Source organism: Dicentrarchus labrax, unplaced genomic scaffold (genome assembly GCF_905237075.1).
Source record: "Dicentrarchus labrax unplaced genomic scaffold, dlabrax2021, whole genome shotgun sequence".
Taxonomy (NCBI): domain Eukaryota; kingdom Metazoa; phylum Chordata; class Actinopteri; family Moronidae; genus Dicentrarchus; species Dicentrarchus labrax.
In genome coordinates this window covers 20,392,485-20,414,942 of record NW_026136713.1, presented here as the reverse complement: position 1 = coordinate 20,414,942, position 22,458 = coordinate 20,392,485, and the positions used below count along the sequence as shown (strand labels likewise).

At 40.6% G+C, this 22,458-nt stretch overlaps 1 protein-coding gene across 1 annotated transcript; it reads right to left on the bottom strand.

Moving 5' to 3' along the window:
* mtnr1al (melatonin receptor type 1A like) lies at nucleotides 1–22,458 on the bottom strand. The gene is made up of 2 exons (XM_051420691.1): nucleotides 21,196–22,458; nucleotides 1–4,908 (listed from the first exon to the last, which is right to left on the bottom strand). Exons 1-2 carry the CDS (start codon nucleotides 21,488–21,490, stop codon nucleotides 4,139–4,141), a joined length of 1,065 nt encoding a protein of 354 aa, XP_051276651.1. The 5' UTR covers nucleotides 21,491–22,458; the 3' UTR covers nucleotides 1–4,138.

The following is a 22,458-nucleotide window of genomic DNA, read 5'->3' as shown; positions in this document are numbered from 1 at the left end:
CTCACAGTGAACGTTCTTTTATTAAGACATGTTTTCCAGGGCTTGGTTGGTTTTCTTTTGTCTCATCAACATTACAGACATTCAGTGGAAACATTCTCCATGGCGATGTGCAAAACAGCGTATGAAAGGAAAACAGGTACATTCTCATTTACTGTTGGCTTCCAATGCGACTGGCTGGCCTTCAGCCAGAGACACAGACACTTTGTTTTTTATATTTTCTTTTTTTAAATTGTTCCAAACACACAAACGACAACAAGCTCAGTTCATTGCATTGATTTTTAGCGCTGAAAAAAATAAGAAAAAGGAAACTTTCCATCTACACCACTACAGGTTAAAGGCCAGTATTGTATTTTTTAAACCCTCAGTGGGCCAATTATCTGCTGCTGTCCTCACAAGGTTGTTCTAACTAGCCAACTCCTGGGGTTGATTTACTAACTCCAGCTCATACGGATGGAAATTTACATCCATCTGCACTGGGGAGGTTTTACTCTTTAACACATTTTTTAAATTTAATATGTAACTTTTTAACTTTCAAAGAAGGGTAAAATGATCAGGAAAATGTACTTTAGAGAAACTCTGCCTCACCTCCACGTTTTCCACCCACATAACTATTTTCTTCAAAGGCTCACACTGTCATTACCCAGTGGACATATTTAAGTTTGCAGGTGCTTCTAGCCCAAAATTGGGAAACTTTTTTTTTTTTGAGAGATATAGGTTACATATAACCCTTGTTTTAACATAATTTCAATTATTATATATTTGATTCTTGAAACAAAAGCTGAATTTTAACAAAGATACCCAGAGCTTAGCTTGACTGTTCATAATTTACCTTAAAAATAGCAGTAAAAAACAAAACAAAACAACTGTCAGATAGCAAAATGTACTACATTGGCTAAACTACTACCAAAGAAAGAAAGAAAGAACAGATGGTTGGACATTTTGGAAAATAAATGTATTAATTTTCTGTTTTAGAGTTTGATGAAAAGATCTCGGCTTCAACTCTCATGTCTTGCAAATATGAGGCTACAACCAACAGCTGGTAAGCTTAGCTTAGCATTAAGACTGTGGAAACTGGTGAAAACAGCTAGTCTAGATAACAAAATCATCCAACCGGCCCCTCTAAAGCTTCCTCTAAATTCTGTGTATTTCTCAGATTCTGATCAGATGTTGCTCGACTAGCAAATCATTCAGTTAATGCCTACTGGGTACTGAGCCACAAAAGAGCACTTCACTTTAAATTTCCCAATTAAGACCTTCCCTGGGTTTGGAACCGGCAACATTTTGGCACAAAAATGAAACAAAGACTTATGCAAACACGCCCTCCCACAGCTGGCCCTGTGAAAAACTGGTCCCAGAACATCCTGATCCACACACACACACACACACACACACACACACACACACACACACACACACACACACAGTGAGCTCATTAAAATGGGACTGAAGCACAGGCGGATTATCACAGCAGCAGCACCCCGCTTATTCATACATATGCAACATTCATCTTCCACTTTCCAGGAGTGTGAAACACAGTGATGTGGTCAGAATACTGTTCAGAACAACACAACTTAATTACTCATTTTCATGTCTCTTTTTTTATGTCATTCTTATGTTTGATATTCAAATGTGAAGAGTAGAGTAAATATGCTCATTGCCGGGAGGGTGTGTGATTTGGGAATCGGACACAGCGTGTGAGAACTTCTGTGTGTTCTGGCAACTGGAATGAAGAGTTTTTTCATGTGTGAGGACGAGTTAGAAATGAAAGAGCACACAGTATTGCTTCTGAACGGCAGAGACACCGTGACTTTTTTTCACTCTGGTTTTGTTCATTAAAGTGTTTTACACTCAGACTCGTCCGATCCACATGTGAGAAAACATCCTCGTATCATCTAAGCAGATTAACGCACGATGTGGAAGATGTGTAGAGTCCGAGTCCATGCCACTTGTTCTTGGCTCAGGTAGAAGAAACTGATGACGTGAAGAGTTAAGACCCAGAGGATAAAAGACGCAACAGCTTTCATCAGAGAGGAAAGGGTGGGTCTTTGTTTTACAAGTCAAGTACAAGTCTCAGTTCCAAATGTTGGAGTCCATGTCCTAAACTTGGAGTTTCAGTTCGTTAACAAGTCATTCTGGCCCCCTCACAACATGTAAAAACAGCAGAGTTATAGTAATAATCAGAAATTGAAAAGTAGTAAAACAAATTCTTGTTCTTTCACAATGTGTCGTGTTAACATTTATATTTATGCCACTTTCATACCAAAATACACAAAAATACTTGTGGCTGCGTTAGTGCAATGGCAATAGTTATAAGTGAGGTGATTTATTACTATCCAGGAAGTCCAGACTGAGGAATAAATGGGTTTGAAGACAGCAAAAAAATGCAGGGCAGATTTTATTACTATGAGAGAGAACTTTAGCCTTGTCGATTACGAGGTAGACACGACGCCATTCATGCTACAAGCTCATTTTCTGGGATTGTGTAATTACATATATTTGATTTGCCAACGCAGAGCATTGCTGAAAAAAGGTTGGGTGGGTTGCTTTAAAAATAATCCAATACAATTATTAAGTTCCTGTTAAGAACAGTAGTCGTAACCTGATCGGACTATCTCGATATTAAAGTAACTTGATTGCTTTCTGTTACTTTTGCATTACCTCAACACCAAATAGGCAAATAAAGACAAGAGAAAACAATTATTGATAATGTGTAGTCTATAAGACAACAGAACAGTGTAACCAACCAAGATTTTTAGCATCAAAAATGTGATTTCTTTAAAGAAAAATGTGTTTTTCATGAAGTAAATTTTGCACTGTGCTTTGATGTTGTTCCTTTTTTCTGCTGTAAAGACTAAAAGTTATTAGTTAAATTTGTGAACTGTAAGATTGTCTATATTTTCACTCGAGACCACAGTGGTGGTAGTATATCGTTCTTTATTTTAAAATCTAAAATTCTGATCCTGCTGATAATCCCCATTTGTACTAAATGATCCGATTACAGGTTACAGTTACCTTTTTTTGGTATCCTGATTATCTGTTACCCCCCAAGCTGTTGCTTAATGATGCTGAATTGCGCCGAGCCATGTTCCTTTTCTTTGTTACACAACCCAGTGAGTCTTTGCCAGAGCCTCAGCATCAAGACCATGGGTGTATTTATTTATGTCAATAATTTACTTTAGAGTATTCGCAGCAGGAACGTTTATCTTTGGGCTTGAGAATGCTATCAAGTCATTTAAAGTCACAAGTCACAAGTCATTGGTCAATTCAAATTAGAAAAAGTTCTGATTTTGCTCTTGCCCCTCCATTCATCCTTTTTGGCTTGTTACTCCAAAGAATTATCAATGTCAAATTCAAAATATAAAAATAATCACTGTAAACAAGCAGGACTTTAACCAAGAAGACTGTTGGCCAGGCTGTCAGGTGTGTAGCACCTTTACTCATTTCTTAATTCAAAAGTAGACGACACCACTTTATATTCCACAGAAGCACCAGTTTGTTATTCTATTCAATAAATTCTTTTTTCAAAAAACACTTGTGTTTCAGATTTCTCTTCTATGAACAATAAAGAAACAGAAACAGCGTTGACGTCCTCTGTCCTTAAAAAAAACCAAAAAACTGTATTTTGAGTATTTCTGTATTGAAAATAGCTCATGGTGGATTTTATGCATCAAAATGAATCAAGGGGGAAGAAGATAATCACAATGTTTGAGTAATCCAACATCAAATTAAACTATTGAGTTGACAAAAACAATAGTAGCAATTCATTTTTTTTATTTAAACAGTAAGTCATGACTTTGTTACCAAAAAACTCATGATAAAACACATTACTAAGTTAAGAGTTGCTCCCAAGCTTTGGTCCCTGCCTCCCTTCCTCTGTATTTTTATAGTCTCTCAGATTCCCTGAAGGCATCACTGATAACTCTCAGTGTGGCGTCATTTATTTCACTTCAACTCTACCCTCCACCTTTCCTCCTCCACACCCCCAGCTATTAAAGTTCTTCTATTTTTCTTTCTCATACAAAGTGTTTTTTTTCTCCAGATTTGTTTTCTTTCCCTTTCATTAGCACTGTTTCCCTCTCTTTGTCATGGTCAAGTTCTTCTCTCCTCCCCCCCACACACACTCTTTGAACGTATCGTCTCAGCAGTGAAATTTGAAGATGATCAGGACGATCCTCTTGTACTCCTTCCTGAAGTTGTGGTTCAGGACACCGTAGACGACAGCGTTGAGGCAGCTGTTGAAGTACGCCATGAAGTAGCTGGCTGTAAACAGCCACTCCGGTATCGCCCGGCTCAGCCTGGAGTCCAGCGCCACCGCCAGGCCGATCAGGTTCAGCGGCGCCCAGCAGACGGCAAAGAGCACAAACACAACGAACATGGTGAGGAAGTTGCGGAGGTCGTGTGGCTTAATCTTCGGCCGTGAGTCCGGCTTGACCCTCCGCCTCACCTGGATGACGAGGATCCAGATACGCAGGTAACAGTAGGTGACGATGCCGATCGGCAGGATGAAGTGCACCACCACCACCGTAATGGTGTACAGCGAGCTCACCGACTGGGCGAAGGTGCAGGAGTACACCCGTGGGTCGTACTGCAGCGACTCCACGAACCAGTTGGGTACGATGGCGAGGATGGTGAGAGCCCAGACCAGCACGACGTAGCACATGGTGTTGCTGTTGGAGAAGAGTTTGTCGTACTTAAGGCTGTGGCAGATGTAGCAGTAGCGGTTGATGGCGATGCCCGTGATGTTGAAGATGGAGCCGATGACGCTGAGGCCCATGAGGAAGCCGCTGATCTGACAGTGGATGTAGCCGGCGATCCAGCCATCGTGGAAAATGGCGGTCAGGACCAGCGGATAGGGATAGATGGCGACTACCAAGTCAGCAAGAGCCAGGCTCACCACGAAGGCGTTTCCTGCAGACATGAGCGGGAGACAGACAGATCATGAGCAGGTAGAAAATAAACTCAGAAGGTTGAGTAAAGTCCAGTTATTCTCTCACAGTCATGTGTTTTAATATGTGAATGTAGAGTTGCCTCGGCCATAGACACGTCCAGCGTGGATGAAGTACCATTTGTGAAGTACACAAATTCCATTTCAATGGCAATGGCAATCATAAGAATTTCTACATGGACAGGTGACACAGACAGTTGTCAATAGCTGTTTTCTTTGTAGAAAGTAGAGCCTTTCCACACAGCCACTGGTTTCCCATTTCTGATCCACCCAAATCCTTGTAAAGACCAATTTTACATGGTCCTTGATACGTGTCTGCTTCTATTTCTTCTGGGTTTTCTAAACCATACAGAAGGTTGTAAATGAAAATGCAATTTAGTTTCTGAATGTGGGGCTGTTCAGTCGATCACAGAAGAGTTTCCCCTTTGTCTCTGTCTGTCAGTGTTCACAACTTGAAGGTCGAAAAGAACTGAAATCTATCTTTTCTTTTGGTTGGTGGTAACATAAAGTAGTGCTGAAAGGATTCAAATTGATGGGTTAATTGACACCAAACTGTCCGTAATTTTGATAATCCATTTGATAATTTCAATCATTTATCAAGTCTCTTAAATGTGCTGCTCGCTCAGTTTTATGTCGTCGTAAATTGGATAGCCTCTTGTTCAGATGAAACAAAACATTATTTCTGGGCACTTGTAATTGGCATTTTTCTGTATTTTTTTTTAAATAATGTAACAGATTACATTTTAAAGATAACATGACAGATTAATTAATAAGGATATCTGATACAAACAAATACATAAATAACACAATAATAATTAAAGGGAGAAAGAGGACATGTTTAGAACAGAGTGGGATATTTTCTGGTATTTTTTAGAAAGGGAGAGAGAAGATTTGGAGCAAACAAATGTAAAAACAACAAGAAAGAAGCTGTAATAAAAATAAATAAATAATCAAAACAAAACGGGAACATCGAGCCTCAGAACAACTCGTAGCAGGACATTACTGAAGGAAAGCAGCAAACAAAAATAATCTCCAACAAATAGACGGGCGAGCGAGCGGCAGACAAAAACCAGAAAGTCAAAACTCCCAGTCGGATCCTATTCCCCTCCAACTTAACTTTAATAGCATCTGGATCATTAAGCTCTTCAAACCTCATCACTGCCGCTTTAATGTCTCCGGCATCATTACAGGCTAATGAATACAACTGTCCAGAGCTGCTCCTGTACACATTCAGTCCAACAATGTAACCACTTTAGGCAGCTCACACACATTCAGACATACACCTCACCCGAAAAAAGGTTCATAATGATGAACCATTGTTGTTCCCGAGGAGGGGAGTAAACACTTGTTTGTATGCCAGCCACAGCAGCAGGTGGATTCGAGTTTTTCGGCTCTTCCAAATGCTGTATGCTTTAACAATAAAAGAAGTTCTCCCCCTGCTGATGTGCTGTAAAGGTCTCCCACATGGGGAAATGAAGTTTGAGGGCCTGATTTAGGAGTTTAACATTTACCTCTCGCCCCGAGTGAGCCGTGCTGCATTTCAATTATATTTTCTCAGCGTTTTAGCCATTGTACAAAACTCCCTTTCTGAACTGTCCTGTGTCTGTCCTGTATTAGTATGGCAGGCAGGTTTCTATCTATAGATAGTTATGTTTACCCCTGACTCTAATTAAATCAGTTCAGTCTCCAATTCAGGTGTTTTCTATTGAATAAAGTTTTTCTTTACGCAAACTCAGCTGTTTTTGTAGTGAATTGAATTATTGAATTATTTCTGTTATGTTTTGACTATTAATGTGTAAGGCCATGCTGATCTACAAGTAAATGTATTCGTGTAACAGCGTGTGATTGTAAGGTTGCTGGATTGCTATATATCTGGATAGATTCAGGGTATCCAGGATCAGGATCATTCTGAAAAGGAAAGAAAACGTAGCGTCATCACTTCCCTCATTACCACCGCTAAAGTGCCAGAGGAGCCGGGCTCTCAGTGAAACTTCCCTGAGTCTCTTTCTGCACTCGTTCATGTCCCATTAATGCATGTTACTAACTTCACTTCTTCCCCGGAGTTCTTGTGCTTTCTCGTCTCCCAGGTTCTCATGGATCCTGGTGGAGCCTCCTGCCATGGTCCTGCTTGACTCCCATTGCTAATATTACTGATATTATTGTTATTATTATTTTTATTATTACTACAGTTACTATTATTACTATTATCACTGCTCATTGTCCCCCATCGTTGTGGCTGTTGTTGTAGTTGTCGTCGTCGTCGTCGTCGTCATCATCTTCTTCATGTTCATCACTATCATCACCATCAGTCACCACTATTAGTGTAGTTGTTGCTACTGTTGTTGCTGTGCACCTTTACCTCTGTCTCTGTCCTTTTGTCTTTACCCCTCGCTCTCTCTCTTTCTCTCTCTCTCTCTCTCTCTCTCTCTCTCTCTCGAAAAAGGACATTTTTTGCTGCCATCGCCAATTGCCGGCTAATTTTTTTAAAGGGCAACAGTTTTCATGAAGACTTCCCATTTAGCAATTAGGTTTTATGGATAACAATGTTGGTCAGTCGGTCCACTACTTTGGCCCAAACTATTGGACGGATTGCCACAATTTTGCTCAGATATTTATGGTCCCCAGAGGATTCATTCTAATGACTTTTGGTGGTCCCCTGACATTTCCTCTACACCACCATAAATTGAATTTCTAGGATTCTATGAGATTTGACACACCTTGAATCATGTTGGTTGTTAATGGTACTAAAAACCCTGATGGGCAAGAAGACCTTCTCTTTTTATGGCCCCTTTTGGCTCTACTTTCTACAAAAACAGCTATCGACAGCAAAAATTACACTGTTCATGTGTGTGTGGCAGCAAGACACTGTATGACTTCCAGTTTGTCACCTGTGCAGACCATCAGCATGCGGCTACAATTTATGACCATGACCTATAGATAGGCTACCCAACGTAATCTCGAGAACCCTGCTCATGTTCACTGTATGTGATGATGAGTTTATCCTGTACATCCAATATAGAGGTAAATTAGACTTTTATTGTAGCCTATTTATTGATCTCTTGTACCAACAACAAGCAATCTGACTTTATCATACCCCTGCCGCTATGACAGGCTCACCCCACTGCTAGGTAGCCATTTGTATAACTTGTCCTCTCTGACATGGTGGATGATGCTTCGTCTGACCTTCACCTTAACTATGACACATTCACACCAAAACTGTACAATTTAGGCCTCCAGTAAATTTTCCAATCAGTTTTGACTAACGCACTGAGGATGCAGTCAGGAAACCCTCCAGTTGAGAGAGCTGAGTCTCATCACTCTGCAGCTGCTGTAATTGATACGTTTTGGTGGAAGCTATCAAAATGCATCTACACACCCAGAAGGAGTGTGGTCGTTCACTCTGGCAGCGTTAATAACACCCCACTGTACCTGCTCAACTGTGCGCCACCATTCAGTATTTATCACCCTCCATCTTCATCATGAAGAAGCATCATCGTTAATATTCCAGGCGACAACTCTCCGGCACGTTACAGAAGGTTACTTAGGGAAGAGCTGTGGTTCGGAGACAGGGGACTTGTTAACCACCAGCCAATACATATTACTCTGTGGTTTTGTCTTTATTACTCCACTTGCAACTACTCCCATCAACATCCCTCCTCTCGTGTTAACTGAAGCCACATGTTAATAAGTGAGGAAGAGAAAGACTGCCAGTTAGAGGTTCAACACCCTGTGTAGTTCATTGATTGAGGAAGACATTAGGTTGGCCAGTCTCATTAGAGCCATTCATGCTGTAAACTCGTTCATGGTACTTGAAGGTGCTTCAGCTGTTGTCAAGCCCTCACTATACATTTAAACTGTGTAAATGTACTTTATGTATGGAAGTCGTAGATGCCTTTTTAAGGATTTGAATTCGGTAATGATATCCTTTTTTCGCGGAAAAAAACACATTAGGCACATATGATTGTTCCAAGCAGATTACAAATATGTATGGACTATAACAATTGTTGAAAAAGTGAAAAATAATAATGAAAAACACATATTTGCAGCACAATTTACCAGAATCTATCAGAAGTAAATGTACGAAAATTTGTGTGGTTGACGTCCAACTAGTCCTCTAAATAAAATGTCAAAATACGTTACTCTCCACACTGACTTTGTCACTCTATATTAATGTCACCTGACTTCCTCTAAATGGAGGATTTTTGTCACTGGGATGTAAACATGTCATTTTGGGGCACTTGCTGAAATGACAGATGCTGTCTTTCTACTTTAGAGGACAGTCTGCTGAGGTCACACATATGTCATTAGTCCACCTGTCTGTCATGTAAAAGTCATGAAGGTCTCAGCATGGCCCCCGTGCCAAACCATGTTCCATCTTCTTCACAGCTGTACGGACAAAATCAGCAACAGTTATGGTGTACATACTCGCAGGAGTCACACTCTGTCTGTAACATTACTTTTGTGTGTCTCTCCCCAGGCAACTTTAATCCTACATGTAAAGTTAATCATGTATCATAGCAGAAACCTTCAGACACACATGACTTTCCAACACAGTTAGACAACAACAGGCAACTCATCTCCCTAATGATAAATTAAACACAACCAGTTATGCTAATTAGCCAGTTCATTAAGACAAATGATAAGCAAAGATTTCTATCAGTGTGATCTTTGCCTCTTGAACGCACTGAGAAGTTACAGTAGTTTCAAAGACATTGGTTTTTCCACATTGAAATGCAAATTTATGCAGCGAGTCACTCCAAAATCTAATCAGATCATCTGTTGTGCAGAGGGAGCAGCGCTGTGAACTTTTTAAAGTTCCTATAGTCTGGTGTTCTTGAGTTACTGTAACAGCGTGTCCCACACAAACAGACAGATGCCAGCACGATCGAACGCCTCGTAACCACAGAGAGTCTCCTCTGAAGTGAGAGTCTTGGCTTAGCTCCTTCGCTGCGCTCAGTTTGTTTCTCTCAGCAGTGCGAGTGTGTTCAGCACTGCAGCCGCTGCTGTGTGTGATCCTGACGGCAGCTCTGACTGCTGCTGCTTGTATCTTGTTCAAGTACAACAGCAAATACTGCTGTCACCCACTGACGATATGGTATGGAGTTGCAGTTTGCAGGAAAAAATAGACACTTTGTCAGAGTGACTCAACCTCCAACTGACATTTCTGGATCATACTGGAATATCGTAAAGACACGGGAGTCTGGGGATATAAAACTTTTGGAGGTTTGGGGTATTCAGAGGGTCATGTTCAGGGCTGTAACCAGGATTAGAAGGATGCTGAATTCATGAGTCCAAATCCACCTCCATAACAACTTTTTGACTTGCCACAAACCAAACTCTGTTGCATTTTCTGTTAACTTTATCACCCAATATTGTTCTTTGAATGTTATTTAAAGCCTTCTATACACTTCTACACTTTTACTTTCATTTTTGTTTAGTTTTTTGACTTTTGAATCTGCAATAATTGATTTTGTTTGGCCACTCGGAGGCAGTGGAAACAAGCTGTGAACACAACATTGACATACTAAGTTGACATAGCAAACTTCGTGAGAACAGTTGCTTATTTATACATCAGTCAAAGAGCAACATGATTGTTCATTTGCAGTCGTGAATTTAAGTCCAATATTCACTCTCTTTCAGCTCTTTTTTTGGTCTTTGCCAGCTCCTGAGGGAAATATCTCTACCTTTACTGATTCATCATCTAGTCTCTAACTGCTGTTTTAGAGTTTTTTTTATCTGACAACAGCTGCCTTCTGGGGCAAAAAATGACAATATGTGAGTGGTGAGAATGAATCAAAACAGTAAAGTTGTGGGCCAGACAGCTAAACAATGAGCTGTCTCTATAAAGCCGATGGAAGCTGCAGATTCAGGTGATAACTATCTGTAGGTTCACTATAGGTAGCCCCTTTTAAATTATCACATTGTTTTCATATTTAATTATATTGTAGAATATATGTCATTAACTTAATCTGTGTAGCTGCTGGGAACGGGTAGCCACTGAGGCTTCTTAGCCTTTGATCAATGGATGGCTTTGGTAATTAGTGATTGGTATTGACAAAACTGATGAGAAAGCTGCTGTAAACCATTAAAACTAAGGGGCATTTGTATTTTTCATGTGTTTCAAGGGATATTGAATCCAAAATTTTTGTTTAGACTTGTCTGAAATTGACTTTTTCATTCTATGAAAAGTTTTTAATCAAAAGCTTCCATAACTTCTGTTTCAATCCTCCAAACCAACTGACCGACTGCCAACTCTCTATGCTGAACCTCAATCACACTTGCATCATTCTCTGCAATCAAGAATACGTTTCCTGTTTCCCAGTTTATTTAAGCCTCACATGGCCAAATCTGCAACCATACAACTGTTTTTAGTTTGCTGAGGATGTAAAAGCTCGCACATCCGTCCCATCTCTACTATCCATCTTGCATATACATTAGCTCAGGGTAATTTCATTGGACTGAAGGGAAAACAACCCGACTCACCATCCTGATCCAATGGTATAAAGGTTAAAGGAAAGGTTAATGGAAATGTATCCAGTTCCTGATTATATCATATATAATCATAACATCCAGCCTTTAATCTTATGCATACTGTCTATATCTTTGGTACCATATTTATGTGCATTTATTCCAGTGCATGGTATACATTTAGCCACATTTGGGTAAAAATAGAGTGATAACGCCAGAGAAAATGTCACTATAGAAATCCAAATATCAAACTTTGTACAGCCATCTTTCAAACCTACAGGAGATGAGTGTTTGATAGTCACATATTGTGTATCGTGCACTTTCTGTGCTTCAGTCCTATGACAGAAACAAACAGCAGAGAATTCTACAAGACAATTTTTTTTCCAGTCACAGTCTGAGGTTTTGAGGTTAAAGATGGGATGCATTATTGTATCTTGAATGCCTCCAGCAGCAGCAACGTCCTCGCCAATGCTAAAAAATACAAACTGACAGAATTACAAAACATGATGTAGTATCCAAGTATCCAGGCAGTTACAGAAAATTAGATAAAATAAATCATCGTGTCGGGGCAGCTCACCGGAGTGGCTGAATCCTCGGGCAGGTGTGCTGCTGCTGGAGGAAAGCCGGGCATGTGGTTGGGATCAGGTCAGGCTCATCAGACATGATGTCGGGAGGAAAAGGGAGGCCATGGCTTCATGTCATACGGTGCAGCAGAGCACATGCCTTAACAACATGGCAGACGTTTGCTGGGTTGTTAAGCTTCCTGCCACCTGTTGCTGCTGTCACAACGCCTATTTTTTGCTCTCTGTGGATCGGGGAGTTTTACTATTATGCCTCATGGTATTGAGTCACCCACGGCTAAAGTTCGTGAGTACTGAAAAATGACATATTAAAAACTCCAGAGTAACATCACTGCCCCAAATACAATGATAACAGTTTTGATATACATCGCAATAAAACCTGAAAGACATGAAAGTACAACAAGAAGAACAATTACACTCCTCAACTCATCCTCGGAGCAATGGTAGTGTTTCCAAATTAGGTTATTCTTGTTGATTAATCCAATCCCAGAGGGTGTAATATGAAAAATCTTTTTGCCAGGTTCAGAATAGACTCTGGAGAGAGAAGTATCCCTGAAGTGTTACCCTTTCAAAGCAGCTTTCCCAGAAAACTACTTTCTACTCTTCGCCTCTGTAAATCTGGACTCACAAACTTCCAACAGAATGACTTTTGGGAATTATTAATCAGTCACTCATAAAGTCATCTTAATGGATGACTCTCTATTTAATTGTTCCATGGCATAACCCTCGAACAGTGCCAAATCAGCCATTATGCACCATTACACAATGTCATTACCAGCCCATTTATAATCCTGCTTAAATCAATAGGAATGCAAAACACTATTAATAGGTAAACAGGTAAAATGTTCCATTACAACGTTTAGTGAGGAAACCATCTAAAAAGGTGCAGCAACTGGGCCTTGCCAAATTTGCATCTCTTCCAAAAAATATATTTCTTATAGGCTGCCATTTTATTCTGTTACAGGTGTGTCACCATTTCTCAACAAAGTCAAAAATCTCCCTGCATATTAGAGAAACTGCAAAAGTCAGCCTGGAGATGATTTATTTCATTCTATTTTGTTGTATTAACATTTTACTGTTTTATTATAATCCATTTATTTTGTTTAATATTTCATACATGTATTATTACGTATTGTGTAAAGTACTCATCTTTAATTGTAGTCTTATTTGATTGACTTTTTCTTTTTGTTGTTCTGGCATACAGTGGTCTCTCTGATTGATTTACTGTTTTAACCATCTCTCTAATTAAACAGATTTAATGTCACTTTAAACATTTGTTGCCCAAGCGTCACACACAGAGACACAACATTTAAATAAATATCTCCCTACTGACAAAGCAGAACCAAGAAAAATAAATTCATAAAGTTCCTCCAAATGTTTTCCCACCAATCCCTTGTGTATTTTTCTATCCAATATTTTGTTAGCTACTGTAGCCAAAACACACTTGATGACTTTAACTGGTGGGACTGAAAACATGGCAGCAATAGGCTGTCAGAACTGCAGTAATTTATACAGTAATGTATTGACTGTCTGTCAACAAGCTTAACAACCAGTAATGTTATACAATTAGCTACCTCAATAAGCTATCACTAAATAGTCAACATTAGCATTAACAGCCTCTATTTCTATCACTTCTTGCTTTGCTGCTGAAGTGCTACTTTTTCATTCTCATGTTGGACTGAGGGCAGATTGTCAAAAGCAAAAGCACAGTCACAGGAATTTGTCACTGCGGTTAGCTCTAAACACAATTTGTTTCAAGATGTTTGCCAAAAAGAAAATGGTCATTCTTGGCTTCACTGCAAACAGATACTACACCAGCAGCCCTTCTGTTGTATTTAGCTGCTCAGGTTTTTTGTTCCCACCATAAACACAGGTGTTTCCAAGTGAACAAGAACTGAAAATCTTACAACTTTAAAACCCAACGACACAAAATTGGACCTTAAAATTTAAACACTTTAGATATAGTCAGGTTCAGGCCTAGCTGCAAAAACCAACAACAAATACAGTGAGTCAACCTTCTGTAGAGGCTCTAAATATCAAAATTTGAGTGGTATGCGCCTCCATTCTGTTCATGCAGTGTTCATGAATGCAGCACCACACAGTTTGTTTCTCATAAGCTAAGGATGAGCTAATGAGTGAAATCATGCTATGCAGTGATTAAGTAAGTAATAACACTCTCAGCCCTCCATGACACACGGCTGTCCATCCCTGCTTCACATGTTGTTGAAAATGTTGTCACCAGGGCAAGTACTGTACCACACAGCATTTTTAAAAGGTGTGCTATCTGAAAACCCAGAGGGGAGCTTCCATAAATATTTATTTCGCCTGCTGGCCAGCTGTGACCTTGCTCGGGCAGTGCAGTCACCCAATACTGAAGCTGTAAAGCTTTAATGATGTGTAGTCATGACACTGCACTCCTCATATTCCCTTCAGATCTATAGTTAACAAGACAGATCCCATTCAGTGAGATGAAAAGGGAAAATTAACTCTGCCAGACCTGTCTTAAAATTCATAAGGGCGTAGACAAATAGATTTTCTCGACTAACTCGGTCAGTGTTACCTCTATGGTCAAACTGTTCTGCTGTGGGTTAGCAGCTGAACAAGGTCTTACAGATACAAGGTTCAGCTCTGATGGATGGTTCCAATTTTAAAGACCTGGCTGTTATCTGGTGATTTTGCTTCCTGGAATCCAGTGTCTGTACTTTACCAACAATATGTCTTTTGATAAAAGGTGACTTTTGAACATTTTGATGGCAAATGTTGTCAGTTTAAATTCACAGAAGTAACAATGCATTGTAACGGTGATCCAGGGTCACAACTCTTTTAGAAACTTCTCAAACAATTCCTGCACTACATTCCACCTCTCGGGCATTCCAAATGTTTCTTTTCAGTGTCGATAAATGCACCACTTTTGCGTCGGCTCCTCATATTGTAGCTCAGAAACGCTGCTTGAAGTAGGATACTTAAGGCCACACCAATCAAACATTCTCCAACAAACACAGGTGTTTGTTTGATATGCCGTGGCTTTCCTTCCTCGTCTGGAGATGTTTGGGCAGATTTGACATGTACAGTCTGTGTCTGATGAAGTTTGATCAGTTTGCCGTGCTTTCAGACGGACTAATACCCCAACAGAACACACATATGACACGTATCCATAGCAATGCAGCTCCTGCATGGCCAGTATTAGCATTAAATGAGAGATGCAGTCCTTGTAATTAGTATTTTGACTTCTTACAAGTGATGTAACCTTTTCCAACAGCCTGTAGTACTGCTTTAGTGTGACTCGAGAGGAGAGTACAAAACCAAATCTGTCTTAATTTTTCATAACACAGATGAAAAGCTCCCTTGTGTTGTCTTCTTAATAACCAATGTTTTCTCCAGATTTCGTCAAATATTTCCAGTATTTCTTGATTTGATCAACTGTCTTGCTGTTTTTTTCAGGGTGCCATGGGCAGTTAATTTTAAAAACACAATCAAAGACAACTGCCAACATTAAAACGTCCCCTGTTGTAGGAGAATGATTGATCAGTGTGCTATGAGCTTTACAGAATCTTTGGTGAAGCAATGACATACCAGACATTACTGAACATATTCTAATTTGTTTTATGACCAAAACCACTAATTTACAACATATTTAATTTGTTTTTCTACAACATCCACTCTTGCAATACAGTATCCACATGTAGAAACTAAAGCATTGTTAAACTATGAACTATGAACCTTTGTCACCACTGAAGTCAAACAATGTATAAAGAGCGAGAAAGTCCTCACATGGAGGTGGTGGGGTAGATAGCAGGATCAAAGAAACACAGGATTTTCGCCCAAGAGACCACTGTTCGTGTCCTGAAACCGAACGTCAGTGTTGACTACTTTTAAACTCATGAAATGCGTTATATTTAATTTGATGGTTGTGAGCATTATTTGGGCTACTATTCATAATTGTTTACTTTCCAGTTAAATCTCAACTAAGTTATGTAGCGTACTTTACATCTTTAGTTATTTCAAAATGTTGAAATCTATCTACATAGATTTGAATAGACTGGGATTTAATGGACTGATTCACTTTCAGTTTCATACTAGATAAAATGCTATAAAAGCCCATATTCATGTAATCTTGTCCCCACAGACCATTTCAAACTGTTGGAACTCAAAGAGTTTTGTCATTTACATAATAGGTTTCGTTAGCTGGGAGCTTCTGGGCTCGTTGAGTTCCTCAAAGCGAACTTTGGTGTGTCTTGAGATGAAAGTGAAGGTCAAAGAAGAACCGTGAGCTTATCTTACAAATAAATCCCCTCAGTGGTTGATATTTCAGATCTGACCCCCCTTCATGCTGGTTTCCAGCTGTCAGACCACTTGGTTTGGGATTCAGTGCAACATGCAGAGAACCGCCATCTGCTCAGCTTTACTTCTCATGATGCACTACCCGCCATCCCACACTTAAAACTGACCAAACTCCATCTGTGCGGGACAGCTGACATTTATCACGACATATAGATATTTGATATATAACAAACTTTAAGATGATGTATTATTCTCTTATAGAGCACATTATCTTAGTTGTTTTGTTCTGAGGTTATTTTCATTTTAAGTCTCAAAAGGTATGGAGACATGTTTGACAATCAGTAGAGCTATGAAGAACAGACATTATTTGCATAAATTGGAAGTTGTTTTTTATGTAAATTCAGATTGTGTGAATGGTCAGTCAACTTGTCATAGTGTATCCATCTTCTGCTGTCAATAGAAACTGAATATGATCCATTGACTTGACATCAGTCAATGGATCAAGGGTGTCTGTACCATAAGCATCCCATGTAGCAGCTCTTGGTCTCTTACTGCAGCAGTCTGGACACTAAAAGCTTTAACAATCAAGACAGAATAATCAGCAGCCCTACCAAAGAACAGATGTATTAAAAATGCAAGTTCATGAATAGATCTGGGTGACATTTAGAGTTCATCACCACCCTGGTCTGCTGTGGCTTACTCTGTCCAGGTGGGACTGTCGTCGCCGCTCTGAAAAGGTTGAGAACCGCTGATCTACCAGCCTCAAGATCAATGAAAACTGTCAGACTCATTCATGCTTGGGTAAATTGATTTCCAGCTGGACACAGTTTTTGCAATTGCAGGGGCAACAAATTAGTTGAATTCAGTGAGTCTGGGCAATCAGCCAGGAACCAGCAACGCAAAACACAATGCAGAAATTCCACCGAGCAGTCAAACAAGCGAAAACATGCATCTGCATTGACACGATAATTGCCTTCTCAGATTTAAACAATTACAGCCATTTCCACAGAACTGCTCTCCCAGAATACATTGGCACATTTGTATTTATAGGTGTGTTTTTTTGCAGTCCAAGTAGGTGTATTGAGTCTGAGCTGAATGTGATTATGAATGAAGATAATCTGTCGGTTTGGTGACTTAATGAACTGTGACAGGACTTTGCTGATGATGAGGTGATGCGACTCTGACAGGGCAGATGGAGAGAGGAGATGATGGATGAAGGGGAGGACGTGCAAAAAAAAAAAAGAGGAGAATAGTTCACCGGTAGGAGAAAAGAAGAGGAGAAGAAAGGGTAGGAATTTAAAGGAGATAATTGGAGAGATGGGAAACCAGACAGGGCAAGAGAGGAGGGAAGAGCAGAGTAATTAAGAGCAGAGGAAAGTGATTGAAAAGGGAGAAAAGAGAGGAGACTGAGAGGAGTAGAGGAATGGTGAGGAGAAAAGTCCAAGGGAATGAATCAAATGGAAAGGACAAGAAAGGCTAGATAGAGGAGAGAGAAGGAGAATTAGAAAGGCGGGAGATGAATTGACATGAGAGTTAAGACGATGGGGTAGCCGACGGAAAGGGAGAGGGGGTAGAAAAGGAGATAAGAGCGGACAGGAGGGGGAGATCAGATGAATGAGGAGGCGACGGGAAGAATAAATGAGATTGGTGAACAATTCATCCAGTTTTCCACCTCCGATCGTTAGATTTTCACTCAGGGATTCCAGGGATCTACTTCCAGATGGATGGAAAAGCAGGAAACGAATGACTACGTTTTTGACTGATTTGTATAGGACAGCTTAATGGAGCTAAAGGGAATGACAGAATGTGTCTGCTTATGTATTGATTTATAACGATGGCAATGTTAATTTGTCATTGTGACAAGTGATGGGCTCTGGAGCTTGACTGTGACCGGATGATCGGAGGCTGCACATTTAGATGCTCAGGTAACAGAAAATGATCTTGGATGGAGATAAAGATAATTGACTTGCCAGCCCCACCCTCCCCGTCTTGTTTGTTTGCTTTTTTTTTGCTTCTTGACCCAACATAATTTTTTTTATACTCTTTCCTCCTAAAAAGTTGGGAATTTTTTAATATGTCCATCCAAACTTCCCCACTACTAGATATGATTAAAATATAGAAACGGTTCCTGGGAAAGTCACAGAAACAAAGGCAGGAGCAGCTTGACATTAAGAACCAAACAAAGGTTTTCCTCGCTAACAATAACCTCCTATCACACCTTTCTGACGATGGATTAGTTGGAGCTGTGTCCATCAACTTCTGTAAGTTCTGTGAACAATATGGCAACAATATTCTATGATAGCCAGCTTTTCACCTTCCAGTTCCCTCCAGTGGAACAACTATAAACACTAGGGATGCGCTGATACCAGTATCAGGTCGGAGACAGTGCTGAATTGTAATCATAAAACTACTCTAATACTGCATAATCTCTTAGTTGAATAGGTGGTGGAGAAGAATTAGCAACATTTCATTTGTTACAGTCATTGTCTGAACTGTAATGGTATTATTGAGTACTCGGTATTGACAAGTACCAAAATGTTAGTGGTATGGGTGCATCCCGAATAAGGTGTTAAACATTTTGAACATGTGTGATTATATTAATCATCATCTTGATGTGGATTGTGTTAAAACTAATAATTCTTTTCACAGTCTCCATGTTTGTCACATTGAATTTTTCCTCTAACATTGTTCTGGAGAGCCGCTTCATACGCTCCACGCTCAGATGTCAGAGTTTCTCACCAGCATGTGAATGCACCGCTGCAGCACATCTTTCAAACCAATTCATGTATTCAGTTGTATAACCATTAAGCAAAAACAAAATACTGCAACATAAAACCCAACATAATGATTACTTCACTGTTGCTGTGTACACTAGGGAAACATTTTGACACCAAAACATAAAAACTACAAAATGCTGGTTTATTTAGACTTTGAGGACAGTGTTTTTTACCACAAAGGTGTAAATATGAGCTGTTGAATAAGAAACAGATTAACCTGCTTTCCATAAACATTTTCAGCATTTGGTAGCCAGTAGAGGACTGCATTGGGATTGGGATCATGCAGAAGGCAAATCTTCTGGGAGCAGGCGGTCAATAAATAAACTGCGGGATTTAGTGCTAAATGAAGATGGTCACTACAATACAAAGGCAAAGCAAGACAGTCTGACATTTGGTTACATGCAGCCGAGGAGAATGTAATTCTGCTATGTCATTACCGACAGGAATGTATCTCGATACTACACAATAAAATAACGTCCCTGCAGGCCAAAGGAAGACAAAAAATCAATGGAACTCTATTGTGTGGGCAGTAAATCCAGCAGGAGTGGGATTAAAGAAATCACGTTTATCTCCCTGCGCAGGATCTTCCCATACAAGCTCCTGTTGATCTCTGAGCTCATTAATATAGGAGCAGGGTTAAGTGCTTTCATGGCAGCTCATTTGGGCTTTCACAGAGGAGACATTAGCTCTCCACAGTCTCTCATCTGATTTGGGATTTGACCTGGTAATCATTTGACCTTTCATAACCAAGCTTCTTTATCACCAACAGTTCGGATGGGTTGGAGGTGTGATGTGAATTGATTTTCCTGGCTGGATTGTTTCAGGAGCAAAACAGCTCATCAATATTCATATATTTTCCTTACGAGTGCAAAGACAGGCTCCCATCCTGAGTGCTTTTAATGTGATATTTTCTACTTCAGATGGCTCTGTTTTCCCAGTCCCACACTGTACTCCCCCACAGGAGCAGAGTCTGGGTGCTGCTCTTTTTTCTCCTCCCCTCTCCTCTTGTCCCCCCCCACAAGTAATTTCCCCACGGGGATTATTAAAGTATTTCTGATTCTGATTCTGAGAGATAACAATAAGGAGCCTGATTGATTTTTTTCTTCAACTGTGTCTTTGAGGGGTCCTACAGTAAGTGCCCGGGTTATTTATGGGCAGCGTTGCTCTTGAAAGCTTGTAGTCCACGTCAGTCTGTGGCTACTATCAGATTTACACATCAAGTACAGTGAGTCATCAACTATAGCTTCGCTACTTTTTCATCCAGAAGTCCTTGACTGTGAGCCAAGATGGCAAATCTCCCAGCCTGCATCTGCAGAGCTGCTCCAAAAGTCTGGATTGTCACTGTTTTCAGAGACTGACGGTGACAAATATTCTGTCGGTGCTGCATTTTTCTAAAGCTACAACAACATGTCATACAGTGTTTGGTGTTTGATCGCGTGCAGCAGCCAAACACTCAAAGTGTCCTTGAGTAACACATCAAGTAATCTCTTGAAGTGGCTCAGCATGGCCGTGGCAGAAAAATGCTGATGCACAGAAAAGTTGCAGAGAACTGAGCTCTCAAGGAGTGAAACAGCTTCTCCAACCAGACCTGTCCTGCTCAAGATCTCGTAATACGGAGGAAGTGTCAAAAAACTGCAGTCTACACAGAAAGCTTTATCATCAATAAGCCGGTACTGTAGCAGTTCACTTTGACTGCTGTCAATGGACACTATGTGGAAATCTGCCTCCTATAATACAGGATAGTGGTGTATAATGTATAGTAGTATCTACAATGCAATAATATTTCTTTCTGTTTCAAAACTGTGTGTTTTACTGACATTTTAGTATTTCTTTTTAAATAAAGACCAACGTGTTTTCAACTATTTCTGCAGGAAATTAAAACTTAACTGTTAACTGAATACATTAATATATGTACAGTATATTATTATTTAGCCCTCACATGAATACATTACTAGATTATTTACGGGTAATCTTGAATATAAGAAAATAGAAGAAGTTCATAGAGACATTACCTCCAGAAAAATTGAATAAAGTTTGGTAATACACTTCCATCACCATTCAGGTCGCTACTACATAGATTATGTTAACAGCTTTTAACTCTCATTCTGTCAGATATTCTCCTCCATAGCTGATAACCCTTTACCTGCTTTCCTGAGTTTCCTGTTCCTGAACACGGACACGATGACCAGCAGGTTCCCGATAACATCCACCACGATGGTCGTGATCAGGACGCCGGCCAGCAGGGTCACCACCCAGGGGAAGGACTGGTGCTGCTGACCCGGAGCCCCCTCCTCCCCTGCCGGCGTGGAGTTGCGGGGCACCAGGGTCCCTTCCACCATGGTGGGCTCATGGTCCTCCAGAGACATCAGTTGCGGGAGGTGCCTCGGGTCAACGAGTCCCATCGGGTCGTGGTCGAGGAAGGTCGGTCCATTCAGCATAACGCACGGCGGTCCAGAGACGCTGGAAGTCAGTCAGAGTTGGGCTGCTGATAGAAAGTCCCTGTGTACACTGACGTCATTAAAAATGCTTGACGACATGAACAGTTTGTGTTTTCATTTGAGTGACCAGGAGCACTGATATCTAATGCTTATTAACCTAATGTAGAATGTACAGACCTGCCAGCAGCCACAGCAACTGCACTGAACTGATGGATGAGAACTGCAGACCTGACAGAGATCTGAGCCGCGACACTTGATACAAACTTTCTCTAAATCTCCTCAGTGTGTTCGCGCTGATAGAAAAGCATCAACCTGCTGCGAGTCACCATCACAAGGAATCTAACAACGGACACACACTAAATAAATCCTCTTCATGTACTAACTTATATTCCAGCAATTAATGAGAAAACTTTGTTTCATCAGTTGGTGGTTTGATTCCTGGTTTTAGGGGATGCTGCAGCCCCCTCAGCATCCCTACTCCCTGCGTCCATGCGGCTGTCAGTCTAGGAGCACCGGGGAACTGTGCGCGTCGTTGCGCTCTATGGCACCGGAGCGACGTGTCCTCTATGCGCCCCAGCCTCCAAACATGCCACGAGTAAAACTAGTAGAGTTTTATCAATGACTAGTCCCGCTGTCTACCTGTGTAGGTTGTTTAATCTGGCCATTCACGGTCAAGGTTTCCTCAGTGATCAACAGTCAGAGAGAGAAAACGCAATAAAAGTCTTTTAAATGCAAGCAGGCGGTTTCCAGTCCGTCATTCAGTTCCCATTTCAACTGGAAGAAACTGCCGGTCAGCCGCTGCTTTTCTGTCATCCGAGTCCTTTCCACTCTGAGGGTTCATTCACAAATCCGCTCCGTTAGTCATGAGTCCCGCTTCATTCAGTTCCAGGATCCGGTCTGTCTGCCATTCAGAGTCTGAGTCCTTGTACGAGCCTTATAGCGCCAACAAGGATGCTCTCTCTCTCTCT

Excerpts from the sequence above, each read along its gene's own strand:
- mtnr1al (XM_051420691.1), bottom strand. The coding sequence starts at position 21,490 with ATGCTGAATGGACCGACCTTCCTCGACCACGACCCGATGGGACTCGTT. Across the intron at positions 4,909-21,195 it reads CAGGAAACTCAGGAAAGCAG|GAAACGCCTTCGTGGTGAGC; the intron begins GTAAAGGGTTAT and ends TCATGTCTGCAG.